This window comes from Emys orbicularis, chromosome 11 (assembly GCF_028017835.1).
Source record: "Emys orbicularis isolate rEmyOrb1 chromosome 11, rEmyOrb1.hap1, whole genome shotgun sequence".
Taxonomy (NCBI): Eukaryota; Metazoa; Chordata; order Testudines; family Emydidae; genus Emys; species Emys orbicularis.
Window position 1 is genome coordinate 56,728,170 of NC_088693.1, and position 17,989 is coordinate 56,746,158.

General features: G+C 43.3%; 1 protein-coding gene across 1 annotated transcript in view; it reads left to right on the forward strand.

Annotated features, from left to right (window-relative positions):
• Positions 1-751: 751 nt before the first annotated feature.
• The window catches only part of PLCL1 (phospholipase C like 1 (inactive)), a 318,557-nt gene continuing 301,319 nt past the window's right edge, over positions 752-17,989 (forward strand). Inside the window, exon 1 of the mRNA XM_065413646.1 lies at positions 752-1,039. Coding sequence (XP_065269718.1) covers positions 752-1,039 — 288 coding nt within the window. The remainder of the gene's footprint in view (positions 1,040-17,989) is intronic.

The following is a 17,989-nucleotide window of genomic DNA, read 5'->3' on the forward strand; positions in this document are numbered from 1 at the left end:
CTGCTACAGCACAAGTACACGCTCTGCTTTGAAAGCAAGGCTGCGCTGACTGGATATCTGGCTTGCAGGGGCGACTAGACGTCTTCCCCCTCTCTTCTTCACTCCCCTCTTTAACCGCCTCATCACACTTCAAAACTTCGTGTGTGATCTACAGAGGTGTGTGTGTGGATAGCTATAGTTGTATGTACCTAGTCGCTGGGACTCCCAGCAGAGCCCACATTCCATTCTGCCCCATGGCCACACCCCCCGGCGATTACTATTGGGCGCCCCCGGCCCCATCGGAAAAGCTGCTCCTGTGCTAAGTGGCCCGGCTCCCTGTCTGTCAGCCTGGCCTGTCAAAACACGCCTGGCTCTGTCACAACAGAAGAGGAGAGCCGCGGCACTTCCTGCTCGCGGGCGGGCTGCAGCTTACCCCGAGCACTCTGCTTCTGCCTTGCACACGCGCCCCGGGATCTTGTCCCTGGTGTTCTGCCTGGCACAAGCGGGGCGTGCGCCCGCCCTTTCCCCGCCGCTGGGAAGCCCCCTCCTGCTACAAGGGAGACCCTCCCCTGCGCCTCCGGGGCTGCCGCCTTGGCTGGGCTGCACAGCCACCTCCCGCTGCAGAAGGAGCCGGGCTAACAATGATTCCCCCTGAGAAAGTTGCCGGCGCGGTGCACTAGGAGGAGAGGCTGGAGATCCGCGCGCCCCACCCTCCTGTCTCCCCGCGTGTCTGCCCGTGCCCCGAGGGGAGTCGAGCCCGTTCGGGAGGGTGATGGCAGAACGCGCGGGCAGCAGGGAGCCGCCGCCGGCGGGTCCTGCCCTGCCCGAGGCGCCTCACAAGGGCGGGGAGGAAGCCGAGCTGTGCCTAGAGCCGGTATCCCTGGAAATCCCTGCGGTGGCTCCAGGCAGGAGACGGGAGCGCCGCAGCGGACTGGCTATGGCAGGAGCCGCCGAGCGCTTTCCCGGCAGCCTGGGGACCTCGGCGGGGGCAGCAGCGGATCCCGAAGCCAGCCTCTTGGAAGCTGCCAAGGCGACCCCTCGCAGGAGCAGTATTATCAAGGTAAGGCGGGCACCCCCTGCGCCTTTGGGTGTGTGTGTGTGTGGGGGGGAGACGGGACGCGTGTGTGCGGGTCGCGCGTGGTCCCCTTGGCACGTGCCCCCTGTGTTAGGAAGCTGCCCTGAATCCGAGCAGGGCGTGCACAGCCACCTACAGGCACCGGGGAGGTTTCTCTTCACAAGCAAATCTCCCTTCTTGGAAAGGGGGGTGCCTTGTTGGGAGCAGTTGTTGACGGGGAGCAGAGAAAGTCTCCCACTTGCTTCAGCCAGTCAGCCCCCGCCCCAGCTAATAGTTTTGAGGGATATGTTTGCCCAGTTGTCAGCTTTCCATTGCTCCCTTTCCCAGTGGTTCTCAACCTGTGGTGTGGGTACTGCGGATGGTTTGCAGATCACTTGGTGGTGGTCTGTGGAGCGCTGGCTGGTCACATAATATTAGCTCTTCTCATTCTCTCCCCCCCCCCCCAGCAGTAAAAGAAGCTTAAAAACTTTTCTAATATGACTCTTTCATGTTGTCGCTGTTGTAAATGCCACAGACGTGTGAATGGTTAGAGATGATGGTGCCTGGGATGGGATGAGAGGTGGTCCACACAATACAAAATGGGAAGAGATGGCCCCTAAGGCACTCTCTGTATTACAATGTGGTCTATGCTATGAAAAGGCTTGAGAGGCTATAGCAGACTTTCAACTTCTCATTTCTTGAAGGTATTTTTAACTGTTAGGGTAAATTATGCTGAAGAATTAGGAGCAATCCAGGAATGGATGGATTTCAGGTAAGAATGAAAAATATATAGATGCAGAAACAAATAGGAGAAGCAACATTGCTCCTTATTAAAATGAGCATAAATAGAATTATGAGGGAGGAGTACTTGGGAGGGAACCTATCCCCCCAGCTTTTAGCCTGCAGAGGACAACACTGACTTTGTTTTCCCCCTTCCCACCCACCCGAAATTTTATCCAGCTGAAAGGGAAGCAACAGAGAGATGACCAGGGACAGATTTAAGCTCTTAGTTTGTACAGCAAATCTCAATTGATGCTCCCCTCTGTCACTGTCAGCTGCTGATCTGTTGCTGTTGAGCTGAGTGGCCGAATAGGCAAGAATCTGGGGAGTGGGGGAGAAAAATGGGGGATGGGTCAGGGTGGCTGCTGAGCTGTCTGGGAAGGAGATATAGCAGCCGTCCCCCTTCGCTCTACATTTCCAGCAGCAACAGCTTCTCCCATCCCTTTAGCAGATCTAGAAATGAGGGAAGGCAGGTACAGCACAAACCATTCACATATAACAGCTTTGGGCACAGATAATACACTGTATATTCACACTCTGTTTCTAAGGTACATACAGTGGGCAGTTATATACACACACATTGTTTTTCGTGTGTTCTCCAAACTGGTATCTTCAGCATTTGTGTGAAATGGAACAGATAGTGTAATATCTTGTGTAAATACACACACATACTTGTTTATTTTCCAAACCTTCTAAATGCTAAGGGTGCAGACTACAGAGACATCTGCTGTGTTGAAGAACACTGGGTGGTATATCTGGGCAACAAATACCTTGCAGTAGCTTGTTGTTTTGTGGTTTGTGAATTTCAGAAAGAAGACTGTTTTCAGGATGTGAACTTGGATAAAAAGAAGAAAAGACCTCAGTTGTTGTTGCAAAAGTATCAGAAAAACAGTTGGTTAGAAACAACAGAGATGCAATCGTTTTATCAGATAAAAGAAAGATTTTATAGAGTGGGCTATACGCACACACTTAAGATGATTAAATTGGTTTATACTAATTTTGTTAATGATCACATGAACGTGGACATCTTCAAGATACTATTTCCAATGTACGGACTTGATGCTGTCCTTATTCACGTGAGCAGTCCCATTGAAGCCAAAAGTATGTGTTCCCATTGAAACCAGATTGTGGGTGGCAGGATTGGGCCCTAAAGCAGTAGTGCTGTTAACAAGCTGTTGTTAATGCAGGAATGAAAATAATGGAGTATGGGGAATTCTGGTCACTTTATGTGACCAACAACAGTTACCATCAAACAACAATGTAAATATCTTGTTTGAAATGTTTGTTAACTTCACAATAGGGCAAGTTTTGAACTAGCAATAAAGTTTTTTGTTTTGCAACTCATCTTTATTTTTATGTAGCATTTGTGAAGAACTTGAAGGCAGAATAAATAGGGTCAACCTTGATAGTTCTCTCATTCTTGCTTAGAAAAATATGCAGTGACACAAATAAATTAAATTATGTTTAAAAGCTGATTGCATTCCAGATTGCTAGGCAATACTGTCTGCTTCACATCCTCATTGTTACAGTTAAATTAACAGGTTCAATTTTGACCCTAAAATCCTTGACTATCTATTTGTTGTAATCTGGTAGGGAAGTCTCCCAGGTTCCATTTATATATTCAGTTTAGCTTTTAAGAAAGATCTCAAGGAAAGAGAGTTGCTATTTTTTATATACTGAACTATGCAGTCCCTCATTGTAAATATTTAAGTTACACAGTGAATCCTGGAGAGAGGAATCTGTGGGCAGAGTTCAGATGAGAGAGTTGAAGATGCACACTAACGGCTGTTTAATAGATATGTGTTAATGATATTCATATATCTCCTTGGTTCTTTGGCCTGGTTAGGACTTGAGGAGACAGGAGTCAGAAGTAGACCTTGCACTTGGGTGAGAAAAAAAGACTTCAACTATGGTTGACCCCTGTGCAGGGGGAAGATCCTGGCACCCTTCATCCTTGTGTACTTGAACAAAAACTGGACAAAATCTAGCCCAAGGCAGAGCAGTAACAAACATTCATGTTTAGCTCTAGGTACTTCATATGTTCATTCTTTTTCATAAATGAAGCATTCAAAGTTGGATTTTAAGGTTGTGATTTCCAAAGGCAGTGTAAGGGAGTTAAATGCCTAACTCCCTTAGGCTCCTTTGAAATATTCCCGTGTAAACTACTAATCTGCATCAAATTGGTCAGAATCCAGCAAAGCACTTAAGCATATGTGTAACTTTCTATAAGCATTATCTAAAAGCAATCAATTGAATTCAATGGGACTGTTCAGGTGCTTAAAATTACACGTGTGCTTAAATGCTTTGATGGACTAGGGTCATGGTTCTTTGAATATGTACTCCAACACTCTAAGATGGACACTTTCCTTTGTCTCTTGAAGTTTGTGTAAAGGCTTCACAAGATACGTGATCTTGACCTAAAGTAAAGAGAACATCACTGACCTTGCAACTTTAAAATTTCGGTCTGAATCTCCCTGCTCCATGAGGTGTCACAAATCATGAATACATTCTGATGATTAATTTCATGTAGATTTCACTTCAGGTTGATGACATGCAAAATTGCAAAAAACTGATATTACAGTAATCCTCTGTTTTGACTTATTTTGCTATTGGGACTAGTTATGAAGAATTAAGTTTGTTTTCCCACAGGATTGCTTTATTTAGTGTTTATAGAAAAGCAGTTTGAAACCCAGTTTTCCTTTGGTATTGTCCCGTTGTATGATTCTGGGAGTGGTTTTCATTTATTTTGGAGTAAGAATTAAATACTAATTTTGTCTGCATCTTTCAAGACCTTGTAATGTTTTAGGAAAAGCTCTCCAGCTATCGAATATATATTGTTATATAGAATCAACATTTTAAAAATAGTTAATTTACTATCACAGGGTTTTCAGATGAAGAATTTTCATATGCAGGAAAATTAATCATTTAAACATTGCACATTAAGTAGCAAAAAGACTTTTACAGTCTTACTTTTATTATTGTGTTCATAAATCATTAAATCTAAATAAGCTTGAATGAATGGTGTGTTTGCGCATATCCAGAATCAGAATGTTGTTCCATTGCTTTCTTTAAATTCTTTTTTATCAGCTGAAAAGCGAGTTGGATTTGAGAAAGTGATAGAAACCTGCACAACACTCATTCAAAGGCTGCAGCAAAGTGTCTGTGTAGTTCTGTAGAGGCCACTGGACTGGATGGCTGAAGGGATTGGTAATAGGATCCAGTACTTGGTCACTGGTTTAAAACAAGCTCAGGTGATTGCGACCAAAAATCTTGATTCTCTGATGTCTGTTTTGTAGCCTATGTGAAATGAGTTGGAGGCATTTTTTTAATGACATTATCCTGCACCTGTTGAATTCAGTGGGAAAGTTCCCATTGACTTCAGTGGTGTGGGGTCAAGGCCTTAGCGCACGAGTGGAAAATAAATTGTAAAAGAATCCCAGTACTTTCTTTGGACTTGATTCTTCAGGGGTTGAGCACTTTGGCCCCAATCCACCAAAGCATTTAAACACATGCTTAATTTTAAGCATATGAGTAGTCCAACTGAACTAGGAGTGTTCAAGTCATCCAGCTTTACTTTAGTGAAAGTACACTCTTTTAAAATTAGTTTTAGTAGCCACTTTTGGATCTCTGTGTCAAATTCAGAGGTAGCATAAGAGAGTGCATATCCATGCAAGCTAGTGGAGTTGCTTGCATCAGTGGAGTGTTTTGAGCTAGGGTTGCCAAACCTCCAGGATTGGCCTGGAGTCTCCAGGAATTAAAGATTAATCTTTAATTAAAGATTATGTCATGTGATAGCTCCAGGAATACATCCAACCAAAACTGACAACCCGAGTTTGACCTCCAAAGGATATTTGCTTTAAAGAACTGAGTACAGTCTTAAATTAAAAAAAAAATTCTCTGTAGCAAATTAAATTTGACTTGTACTGTAAGTAAGATATGAACCCTTTTGGATAATGTCCAGTGTGTATAAGGTCTGAATATTTGTCCTTGGACATGTTCTCTCTCATTTAGAGAGAGAGAGAGGAATATAGTTTTTCTTTTCATTCAAATTTTAACTTGCTAACCTCTTATTCACAACTCTGTAGATGATGGGGGGAATTTTAAAAAGGCATAAATAGGAAATAGAAATAATTGACTTTGTACTTTTGAACATCTACCTCCTGCCTTTTCAGGAGTCCTTTCATTTCAATCAGTTCTGATTTGTCCTTTTAAAAAGAAAAGAGAAAATAATAATTTTTTATATTGGGCATTTCACCTATAGATCTCATAAATCTTTATCAAAGCTTATTTGGGAGAATTTTATGCGAGTCCAAACTTTGTAGACAGGTTCAGAAGCATTGCTTTAAGAGGCTTATTTGTATTCAACCACTCTACTTCACAATTAACTTTCATAAGAATTATAATCATGCTGTGACCAGGTCCATAGCCAGTGAGTTTGCTTTCCTGAATTTCAACAAGGAAAGAAAAAACTGAAATGGAGCAAGGAGGAATTCCAGGTGCCCTCCCCTCACTTCATTCCCCCCCTCTTCCCCCAATGTGTAAAAGGAGTAAGGATCTATGTTTCTATACTGCTTCTATATAACCTTTGGCAAAAGACAAGTGTGAAATACTATGTCATACGTTAAAGGCCAGAGCCTGCAAAGCAGACAACTCTCATTGATTTTTTTTCGTGTGCATGATATTTCAAATTCCATTATAACTCTAACCTCTTGAGAAGCTTTAAACAAAAGAAGTAAAACAAAAGGTTATTTGTCTAATCAGTAATTTTATGATTTAGGATGTGTGAACAGGTGACAAATGAGGCACTATTTGGAGAGCAAGAGAGAACTACTTTTTACTAATTTCACAACTGGTTAAAAGTCATGGTTATTTATTATTTGTAAAACCAGTAACACCTAGGGGCTTCCACTGAGATTAGCTCACCACTACGCTAGGTGTTGTACAACCCTATAATAAGAGACAGTCCCTGTCCTGAAGAGCTTACAGTATAAACAGACAAAAAACACAGCATGGTATAAAGGAACTATTACTATCCCTGTTTTACTGAAGGGGAAATGAGGCACAGAGGCGTAGGGACTTGCCCAGGGTCACACTGGTTAAATTACTCTCAGATGCTTTCAATAATTTTTATCACTTCTGTTGAATTATCCAGGGCTAAATCAAAATTAATTGTTTGCAGTTGAAAGTATAATTGCAATTTTTTTACCCTTCCTCAGTAAGGAGGATAGAAAATGGAGTTTAAAAAGGGAGAGGTCCCTTCTTAGTATTTAGTGTTCTAGCTTGTAAGGCTTCTCAGCATAGAACTCTCATTGAAGTCAGCTATTATTATTATTTTCCTTCTGGAAATTGGAAGTATAAATAGTTTAATAAATTGATAGGAAGGTTGTCCACTTATGTAATCCCCACGTATATCTTTTACTGAAATATTATGCAACTTTTTGCAAAGACATTCTTCAGAGGCATCTCAAACATATATCCCTGCTCTGCCTACATTAACTGTATACTTTTGGAACTATATTTCTTCCCCTTCCCCATAACGGAAGAACATCTTTGTCCAATGATGTCCTAATCTAAGACATAGGTCCTTGTTATATTGATAAAAATGGACTTTACATATAAAGCAGGGGGAGAGGGGAGGAAGGGACAATATTATCAGAGTTCCTTAGTCATTGTGGTACTGAAAGACCACTCCTAATTTCAGTGTGATACTTTCAAACATTGCCTGGGTCTGTTTCATACTTACAGATGTTTCTTTAAGGCTCAGTCTGACAGTCCTTGTACAGATGATATGCCAGATTGGTCTTTTTCCTATTCTGCCTTCAGTAGTTTGCAGGCAATTTTCAAATCCAGGAAAACTATGTAAGTGGCTGGCTAATATGGTTATGGCTATTTTACTTCAGGAAGCTATATTTATCCAATGGACATTTTTAGCTCTTATAAACCTCTGATCAAAGAATTTAAGGTTTTAATTTCTTTCAGTTTGTGCTCTGAAGATAGTGTGGTGAGGCAACTGAGATATTTGGCACATCTTTCTTTGCAACATGAAGATATCTGAGGGAAAAACTTTTACTAAAAAGGAAAGTTACATTTCTCATGATTGTTTGTGTCACTGGAATTATTTAGTAACTTATTTTGCTGCTTGTACAGTAAGTTTTAGATTTAGATGCCTTTTGCAAAAAGTCTAAATATGAAAAAGTTTATTTGAAGTAAATTTTGATAACCATATAGTGATTGTACCATCACTTGCTTATTGTTCAGACCAATGTGAGAAAGTTAACAATGTGGGGGGGGGGAAATTCTGAAAAGACAGAAACAGTCTTCCGGCATGGTCAGTAAAATACTCTCTTTGAAAAGTAAGGATGCTTATAGAGTTTCTTTCTATTAGACTCCGGAGAATTAGTGCATGACTGACTCTCATGCCATTTGTGCTCTATTTAATGTATTTGTTTTTTATTTTAGATGCTTAATAATAACAAGAATTTTTTAAACATTATAATAAAAGAAAAAGGACTTCACATATTCTCCTTGGGTTGCTAAGGTCTGTCTGTGAATATCTGTATACTTTGTTCACAATATCTGTGATGTTACACTGTTAATCCATATGTCCCAACAACCTGAATTGATGAGCTGGAGTTGCTGGGGAGCTAGGCCAAATTCAGAATTTGTGTAAGCATTGCAGTGCAACATTATTGAAGTCAGTGGTTTAGCACCTCCTTATACTAGTTTTGTGTTGGACTTCTTGTCTCTTTATAGGACCCATCTTGGCTCAAGGTTTGCTTTTGGCAGGTGACTTGCTGATGTATATGCAGAAAGTAATGCCCCTGAAAGTCAGTAGGCTTTCTCTGGAGGTGCTGTTTGTTATATATGATTCAGTCAGGGACTTGCCTGGTAATTCCTGATTACGGTAACTTTGATATTTTCCTAAAACGAAGGCTATGTAGATAAAGTCTGCATTTTCTATATATTTGTGGTAATAACATTGTTTTCAGTGAGCAGTATTTTGGTTTGAGAGAATTCTCATGCCAAATTGTATAGTGCTTGTGTGGTGGTTTTTGTTTTGTTTTTTAGGCACTCATATCTAGATCCTCAAAGGTGCTTAGGTGTCTAACTCCTATTGATTTCAATGAAAGTTATGCACTAAAATAGCTTTGAAGATTTGGGTCTCAAATCATATGGTAGTGAAATTGATATATGTGCTTAGAGAGGTATTGGATACATCTTATCAGTTATGTCCAGTATTTGGCTAATCTAGGGTCGTATCAGAATACATATGCTAAGGACAAAATCCTGCAGCCCTTAGTGAGGCAAAGCTCACACTGATATAGAGCTGATAAAATTTTTTTAGATGAAATAGTTTTCTGTCAGAAAATGCGGTTTCATTAAAATCAAAATAAGTCCCTGTAATGTATTGGTTTTGATGAAATTTTCAATGGGATGTTGAGACATTTTGATAAAGACAAAATGAAACATGTTAACCTTGTTTTGATTCATTTAATTTTGACTTGTAGTAAAATATTACTTTAAATATTTACAGTTTTAATATAATATAAAAGTATAATCAAAATGATAAAGTCAAAATGAAGCATTTTTACCATATCAAAACATTCTGATGTTATCCAGATGAAATGTTTTGATGGGCCCAAATAATTTTTTTTTTTTTTTTTTTTTGAATTTTCGTTCTTCACAAAATTTTGACATTTCAGATTCAGAATGATCCCCCCGACCCTCGAAAAGTTGGAATTTCCCTCAGAACAGAAAATCTGGTTTCAGACCAGTTCTGTACTGAAGTAATAAATTCCCTGAATGAACTCCTACTATAATGAGAACCCTAAATTCCTTCTATGTTGCATCTCAGACCATGTGGGGCCTGATCCAAAGTCAATGGGAGTCTTTCCACTAACTTCAGTGAGCTATCAGGGTTTTCAAGAGCTGTCTGGATGGTGCCCTACTTGTGTAAGAGTTTAAAATTTTTTATTAAGATGACGTAAAAAAAAAAAAAGTGAACAGAGTTTGAGCATAGAAGTTTCTGGTTGTCAGGGAATAACGTACAGATTATCGAGGGTGCAAAGTTTGGTTTAAGATCGGGTGGCATAAGGAATACATAATCTGCAATATCCCCAATTGTGGGTAAAGGGTTGATGGGTCAAAGTACAGGCATTGAGATATGAGGGTGTGAAGTTCATAGAGTGGCTATGTTCGGTATGGAGTATAATGAGTGGATATGATGAGGATGGATTGACCTTCATTTGGTGAGATTTAATATTCAGGGAGTTTATGGTTCCAGTTCATATGATCCAACGGAGAAGGTCCCTTGGTCCCTTTCTCGTAGTGGGAGAACGATGTCACTCTGGCTCACGCCTCCTGGTACTGTCGGTGGCCGGTGATGTGCTCGATGTAGATGTCCCTGGACCATCGGATGGTGTCTGAGACCATGAGGCGCCGCATGAGCCATGCATAGCGTTGACCGATCCTGCAGGTCTGCAGCACACACTTGTTGCAGGGGTCCCAGGCGCCCAGGGCTCCGACAATCAGGGCGTCCATCTGCACCTCATACCCCTTCGCTCTTAGGGTGTCGGCTGGGGGGGGCGTACTTTTCCAGCTTACGAACTCTGGCTTTGCGAAATGCCAGGGTCCTATTCTCAAAGGAGACCGTGACGTTGACAAAGATGATCTTTTTCTGGGCTTCGTCGGTGACGACCACGTCAGGTCGTAGCTGGCTGTCGGTACCGGGGATGATGCAGTTTACAGCGACCTCCCCCAGGCGTGGTGCGATGGCTTTCACCTGTTGACCGAAACAGGAAACTAAAGTAAAAGTGGCCCAGATATTTTGGTCCTAAGTTCGCCCCCTACCCGTATCTATCACCGGGGGTTTGTATAAAAGACTTCACAAAACAAGGTACAACAGGGTTTTATTTAAGGGGAGAATATGGCAAGGACCCCAAAGGCAAGATAAACAGGGCAAAATAACCAACAAGACAGGCTGTAACAATAGGGAACAGTACAAGTAGACTCACAAGATCACATTACCATCTCTAGCAGCCTTCTGCCTCTTAGTCTGGCACGGCACAGCAGGTCACCGGATCCCCTGGATGGAAGTGGAGACCCGAAGTAGGGATGATCGAGCTTCTTCAGGAAAACTGACGAGTCCTACCCACCCTCTACCCTTTACCTGCGTCGTCGTGGGTGTAGTATGCGAATCTCCTAGATGATGTAGTGAGTGCATGCAAGTGAGAAGTCCCCTAATCAGAAGAACCCATGTGGGGTGAATGGCCTACCCTTGATTGTCTGCTCTGCACTCTGCCACTCAGACGGGCAGCCCCGATCTGATCAGAACATTGCCTTATATAGACTTCCAGTTACTGGGCAGATTATATGATTGACAGCTCTCTTGTTCCCGCCGAAACCAGAAAAAGGGCGCCAAACTAGGGCGGGGAAGGAGCAAGAAGGCTCACAAAGATGGACGCCTAGTTGTCCTTAAGAGGATCCAATATGGCCACCAGATTATTTTGCCTCTACAATCCCCTCCTTGGCGACGATGGGGAGTAACTATATACACAACCTGAAGTCGCCACATCTTCAAGGCATATTAGGGTATTTAAACCGATACTCAACCCTTTTCAGCCTGGCCTTGGTCCAAATGCACAACCATACCAACGAGATAAACAGAACCAACTGTACCAACAATATCACAAAAAACGGATGTGCCAGGAAGTGCCATTTCTCAGAGACACCAGTTGGATCTGAGAAAAAGGAACTCCACCAGTGAGTCACTTCTGCTGTTTTTAGCACTCTGTTTAAAACAGCACCAATTTGTTCAGTGGAGTGATGGACGGCCAACATAGTGGCCCTGCCCTGCTTCCACATGTTTTCAATTTGTTGGGCCAAATCCGGGTGATTAGCCAGATTTTTTAAAAGAGAAGCATCGATGCCCAAACTTACAGGCTCCAAATGCTCATATAACCGGTATGCCATTTTTATAGTACGCGATGTTAACTTTTCTGATTTAAAACTAATATCACATCCTTCAATAGTTAGCACGAAACACAAACATAGATTAGGATGAACAGGGTTCGACACATTATAATGATAATTAACAGTAAAATATTTACAAGAACTTCTTATACAAACACAATGGTCATTAACAACTGCTAATTGAGAATACACCCTTGGTTGTGGACTCAACTCATAATGGCACTTTCCTTCCTTTGGACTTAAACAAATATGAGCCCCAGGTACTACCTCAACCGGGCAATTGTATCCAACAGATTGCCTCCATAGGCAAGAACTCACATCTAGGGCGTGATATTCTTCACCCATGGGAGTTACCCATTTTGGAATGTCAGTAGGTAACATGACCGAGTTTGGGGCTACTATTCCCAAGGTGAGCAGGGTGTGTGCCCAAAGAACAGTGGCATTGGTAATTGTTAGGATTCTGGCAGTTATTTGTTGAGTGTCAGGGAGAAAGTAGAAATCAATAAGCTCCCACCAGGCCGAGTATTGTCTTTCGAAAGGGGAGACATTGCCCATTACCTTATTTCTGATTTCTATAGGGAGGATCTCCTGAAGTCCGGACCTTAACATATCACTTACAACTGATTGTAGCCACCATTGCGCCTGAACACATGCGAGTGACCAAGCAGTGGAATTTCCCAAAATTTCAAAAGCCTCACCTACCAGGTGCCAGTCATCCAATTGCTTGGTGTACCATGCCTTGATTACATCAGTGATATCATAAGACAAATCCACCACCTTATTGAGGGCAGACGTTAGTGGCTGATTTAAAGATGCTACCTCGTGTCCTAACGTTCCCACCTTTGCTGACAGGGATCCTACTCCAAGGGCACTGACAACTCCCAAGCCTGCCCCTGCACCTCCCAGAATTTTAGCAGTTAAATCCCTTTTTTCCCTGATAAATCGGGGTTTGATGCTTCGGAGCCATGATTCCCAACCTAAAACAGATGGTACTACAAACGGGGTACAGTTGGACATAATACCAGAGATCAAGGCTTGTGCATCCACTATTACTCTTTTTATAGAATACATTGGATTGGAAATGACCATACGTTTAAATTTTGATTGATAACCAGAGGGCCAACGTGATTAATATACGGAGGTGGTACCACAATTACCTCTATGGACTGGAGTAACCCGAAAGGACCCGCTAGGTACCAGATTCCAGAGTCCTTGAATGTTATATTGGCCACAAGCTTACCAGTGCATTCAAGCATGTATATTACCCCTGGTTCTTCACTTGAACAAAAACTGTTTTTAACACTAGAGGGATTACAAACTTGGGAAGGGCTACTAACACAATCAACAATGATTCCATATGACTGTACAGCAGTGTGTAACCTTATATACATAGATGACTGATGGAACTGAGCACGGATGGCAAACTTAAATCGGGAGACTCCCACTTCTATGGAAGGCTTAATATCAGAGGTCAGACACATGCACCATTGGTAGTAACTTGATGTGACAGGACCCCCAAAACATTGCTGTGCTGGTAAGGTTAGGTTCCAAGTACAGCTATTAAAAGGCAGTAGAACCTGTCCCAATGGGCCAGTCTCACTTGATTCCACATTACGGGAAATAGGATTTGTGCCATGTACTTTGCCTGCAATATTTTCAGTCTCCATAACCCACATTAAGTCACACTGACAGTCGTCCTGAACCGTATAAACCATTACAGGAACTGTATTATTAACACGACTTATACTCCGGACCGCTTCCAAAGCTGCAAGAAATTTGGGAGGAGTCCACCCGGTTTTTACATCTCGTGATAGTTTTATATTACAAAAGTAGTGCTCATTAGGCCGTACATACACATTACTATTTACATATATTACAAAGGTGAGCATCCAGAATGTTCGATGGATGAGGTTTTCCTGCAGATGGATAGAAACAATTTTTGTTATTGACTTGGGACACCTGGTTCAGTCCCCTTCCATGGTTTTAATTGACTTGAGTGGAACCATTTTACATATTTTCTTTTTTTATCAGGAATTTCCACCTGGTACACATTGGGGCTGGCCTTATTGACAATCACGGCTGGGCCTACCCATCTAGGGCTTAGAGCGTGGCCCTTGTCAGAATAGTACTTGTACACAATTTTATCTCCTATGTCCCATTCTATAGGTTTTACATGCCCTAATTTCCTATCCATGACCTTAATGTTGGCTTTTAATTGAGCAGCTACCTGTCGCTGTATGTTACTGATATCATATAATATACGACTCATGTAGGCATCTATTTTTAATCTAGGCTGATATTCATCTGGGGACTGCCCTCCTACCCACCAATGCTCGGGAGCTCTCATGGGTCTTCCCATCATGGCCTCGAATGGAGTGAAGCCATGAGAAGCTGTAGTTGATCTAATAGCCATTAGAACAAGGGGGAGTTTTATATCCCTGTCCTTTCCTTGGAGGGAGATGACTTTCCTCAATGCAGTTTTCAGAGTTCCATTAGTTCTCTCAACTGAACCGGAGCTTTGAGGATGACCTGCAATGTGTAATCGCTGCTTTACTCCCAAGGCTTGGCACAACACTTGAGTAATCTCACCAACGAAGTGAGGACCTTGATCTGAGTCCATTTCCAAGGGCAACCCAAATCTGGAAAAGGTTTCTTCTAAAAGGACCTTAGCTGTAGTTTTGGCAGTACATTTTTTTGTTGGATAAGTCTCTACCCATTTGGTGAACACGTCAACTACTACTAAACAGTATTTATGGCCCCTGCCAGTGCAGGGAAGGGGACCAATATAGTCGATTTGGATCCTGCACCAAGGACCTTCTACAAGATGGTGCTGCAAGGGTCCCTTAGCGATTCTCGATGTTGCATTATTCTCTACACATCTTAGACAGGATTGGATGTGGGTAGTAACATCCTTCCAGATTTCTGGCCACCAAGCTACAGATGTCAGACGTGCCATGGTCTTCTCTGGACAAAAGTGGCCTTGTTGATGGGCTAGCATGACCAGTTCCTTTCTTAGGCTGCTGGGCATCACCAACACCGGGAATGCATTGTTGTCATTCCTTTTACATGCTAAGATGAGTCCATGCTTGTCTGTGTAGATAGAGTACCCTTTGCTTTCTCCTTTTTCCAATAAACTTTTGATTTGTTGATCTCGCTGTTGAAGCTGTTTGATGTCAAGCTGACTATTCACATCAGGATCCAAAGGTTGAATCTTGGAGATGGGAGATGGTGTATGGCTCCAGAGATGGCTTTCGTCAAATAAAGCGGCCTCCTTAGCTAGACAATCCACTTGGTGGTTTAATTTAGATGCTTCCGTATGGTCCTTACAATGAGCCTTCACTTTACACATATAAGTACATCCTTTCCTGTCAGATGCTAGATTCCAGGCATGTTGAAGATAGTTGGAATACTTTATGGGTTTTCCGTCTGATGAGTGCATTTGGTTCTGGATCCATACTGGCATCCAATCGCTCAGAGCCCGAATCACCCAATCTGAGTCCGAACAAATACGTACGTCTTCCTCCTGCTCTTCCTCATATAGGACTGCTACCACTGCCACTATTTCAGCTGCTTGAGCCGAGTACGGTCTCACCGTGCCTTGCAGTACCTTTCCTGAGTTTGGCTGTAAGGCCGCATACCCGGCATGTACCTGGCCGTCTTGATGGTAACAACTACCGTCCACCGCCCATATGGTTAGTTTTATTTCCTTAATTCTCAGGAAGCTCTTTTCCACTCTAAAGGGAGACTTAATTATCGGGGTCGACGGTGGTAAAGGGCACTCATGGTCCTGTCCTTCCGACAGCAGCGCATAAGGAAGGATACTAAATTGAGGCGACTTGCATACCGTGATGGCTCGGTTTACCAAGCTTAGAGTCCAATTAGCGAGTCGAGGGGAGGACACTCGTCCCTCGTTGATCTTCCCTGATACGACATATTTGATGGGCGTGTGTGATGTTCTCAGGATAACAGGAGCCAATCCCATCAAATACTCCCAATGGCTGAGTGCCCACACCAGTGCTAAGACCTCCTTCTCACAGGGGCTGAATGTCCGTTCCACCTGAGTAGGAACTCTCGACCCGTAGGCAACCGGTCGTAGTCCGCTGCCTTGATCCTGCAACAACACTGCACTAATTCCATCCCCATCTGTGGCCAGCTGTAGATGAAAAGGATCTTCTGGCCTAGGAAAAGCTAGAGCTGGGGCCTTTGCTAGTGCTTGCTTCAGGGTTTGGAATGCGTCTTGGTGGGCGCTTCCCCATTCCCACTCTTGGCCCTTTTGAAGCAGTTTGTAGAGGGGTCTTGCGATGACAGCATAGCTCTCTATAAATTCCCTGGAGAACCCTGTGAGGCCTAGGAATGATCGCAGTGTTGTAATATCCCTGGGCGCCGGGAGCTTGCAGATAAGCTCAACTCTCTGTCTATCTGGCTGTTTCCCATTTGGGGACAGATGGATACCTAGATAAGTGACCTCAGGTCGCACAAGCTGAGCTTTTGTTGGGTTAACTAGAAATCCGGTGGAATGGATCTTATCCAGGACCACTTCGAGAATTCGTAGATTCTCCTCTCGGCTCTCCGTGGCAATTAGGATGTCATCCACGTAACTCAACACTTGGTCTTGGTCTGGCATCCCTCTCCACATCCCAGAGACGTAACGATGGCATATACTCGGGGCATTGTGTAGGCCCTGTGGAACACGGGTGAAGGTCAGCTGGCGTCCCTCAAAGGTGAAAGCGAACTTGTATTGTGACTCTTGATGCAATGGAATGCTAAAGAAGGCATTGGATAGGTCGAGCACTGAGAAATACCTGGCACCTGCAGTAATGGCGGCCATGATGTCATTGAACTTCGCTACTACTGGGGCTAAGCGCGGGGTTACCCGGTTTAACTCCCTATAATCCACGGTGAGGCGCCATGTTTTCTTGTCCGCCTTCATCACCGGCCAAATGGGCGAGTTGCAAGGGCTCTCTATTTCGACTAGTACCTTTTGTTGCACTAGTGCCTCAATTGTTGTCTTCAAGCTTTCTGCCGCTTCTATTGGATATGATATTGCTTCAAAGGTCGTGGATCAGGTCCATCTACTTTTACTTCAGCTTGTATTTGTCCACACTGTAGCTTGTTGCTTGCGAAAGCTCCAAGGTGTCTATGAACCAAATGATCAACGTCAGACTCCAATTGAGGTATAGCAAGCTCTTCAGGGGCCTTTAATGCTGAAACTCTGTGAGAGTCTGGGATAATGCCGTATTGATTATCTCTGTCTCCTATGATTAACTGTTTGTTAGGCAGGTCCACCACTATACTCAGGTTCTTTAGGAGATCCATGCCTAAAATCCCTTGGCTGTCAGGTAATTTCTGGATACCAAAGGTGGCCTGCGTAGTTACTGCTGCAATTGTACATAGTATGGGTATTGTGAATGGAACAAGGCAGCTTCCTCCATTATAACCCTCCAGCCTTTTACTTAACGATATCGGGATGTGGTTGACCTCGGGGTCTCCATGGGAACTTAAAAGGGAAACTGAGGCGCCAGTGTCAACCAACATTTGTTGATGGAAATAACCAAACCCGCCCTTAAACGAAGCCGTAGTAATGGGCCGTCCCCACTGATCTAAGTCAATTGGCGCCTTAACAGGGGAGTCAGGGCGGGCTCGGCCCCTTCATAGGAGATTTGGAGATGCTGTAGACTGCTGACTCTCATGGGTCTTTCTATGTCTGATCAATCTTTCCAGCAGCTCATTAGTTGACAGCCCATCTATGTCTTCCTTACGTTCGAACTGGAGCAGTTGTTTCCAGATCACGGTCCGAAAGGACCTGGCATCTTCTCTAGAAGGGCCTTCCCCGGGAGGTTTAGATGAGCCGTGTCTTTGGGCAGCAGGACTCCTGGGATACTGAAGATTTCCTGCTTTGGTCTTGGAGCTTCTCGGGAACTCCTTTCCCTTTTCGGTGACCACGGCTACCCGCTTTTTGAGAGCAGTGGGGAACGCTTCCCTCTGCAGCTCATACGCTGTTCTCACTCTCTCCTCAAGCTCCTTGAGGAAAAGGTTGGTCGTACTTATGGGTCCTAAAGCAATCCTCATAGTTGATGTTAAACCCTGAAATGCTGTCTCCACAAATTCTGGAGTGTCACATGACTCTGCGCCTGCTAGCCAGTATAGTAGCTTCTTCCGGCTCAAGTACTTTTCAGGCCATTCTCCAGCTCGCTGCCGCTCTGA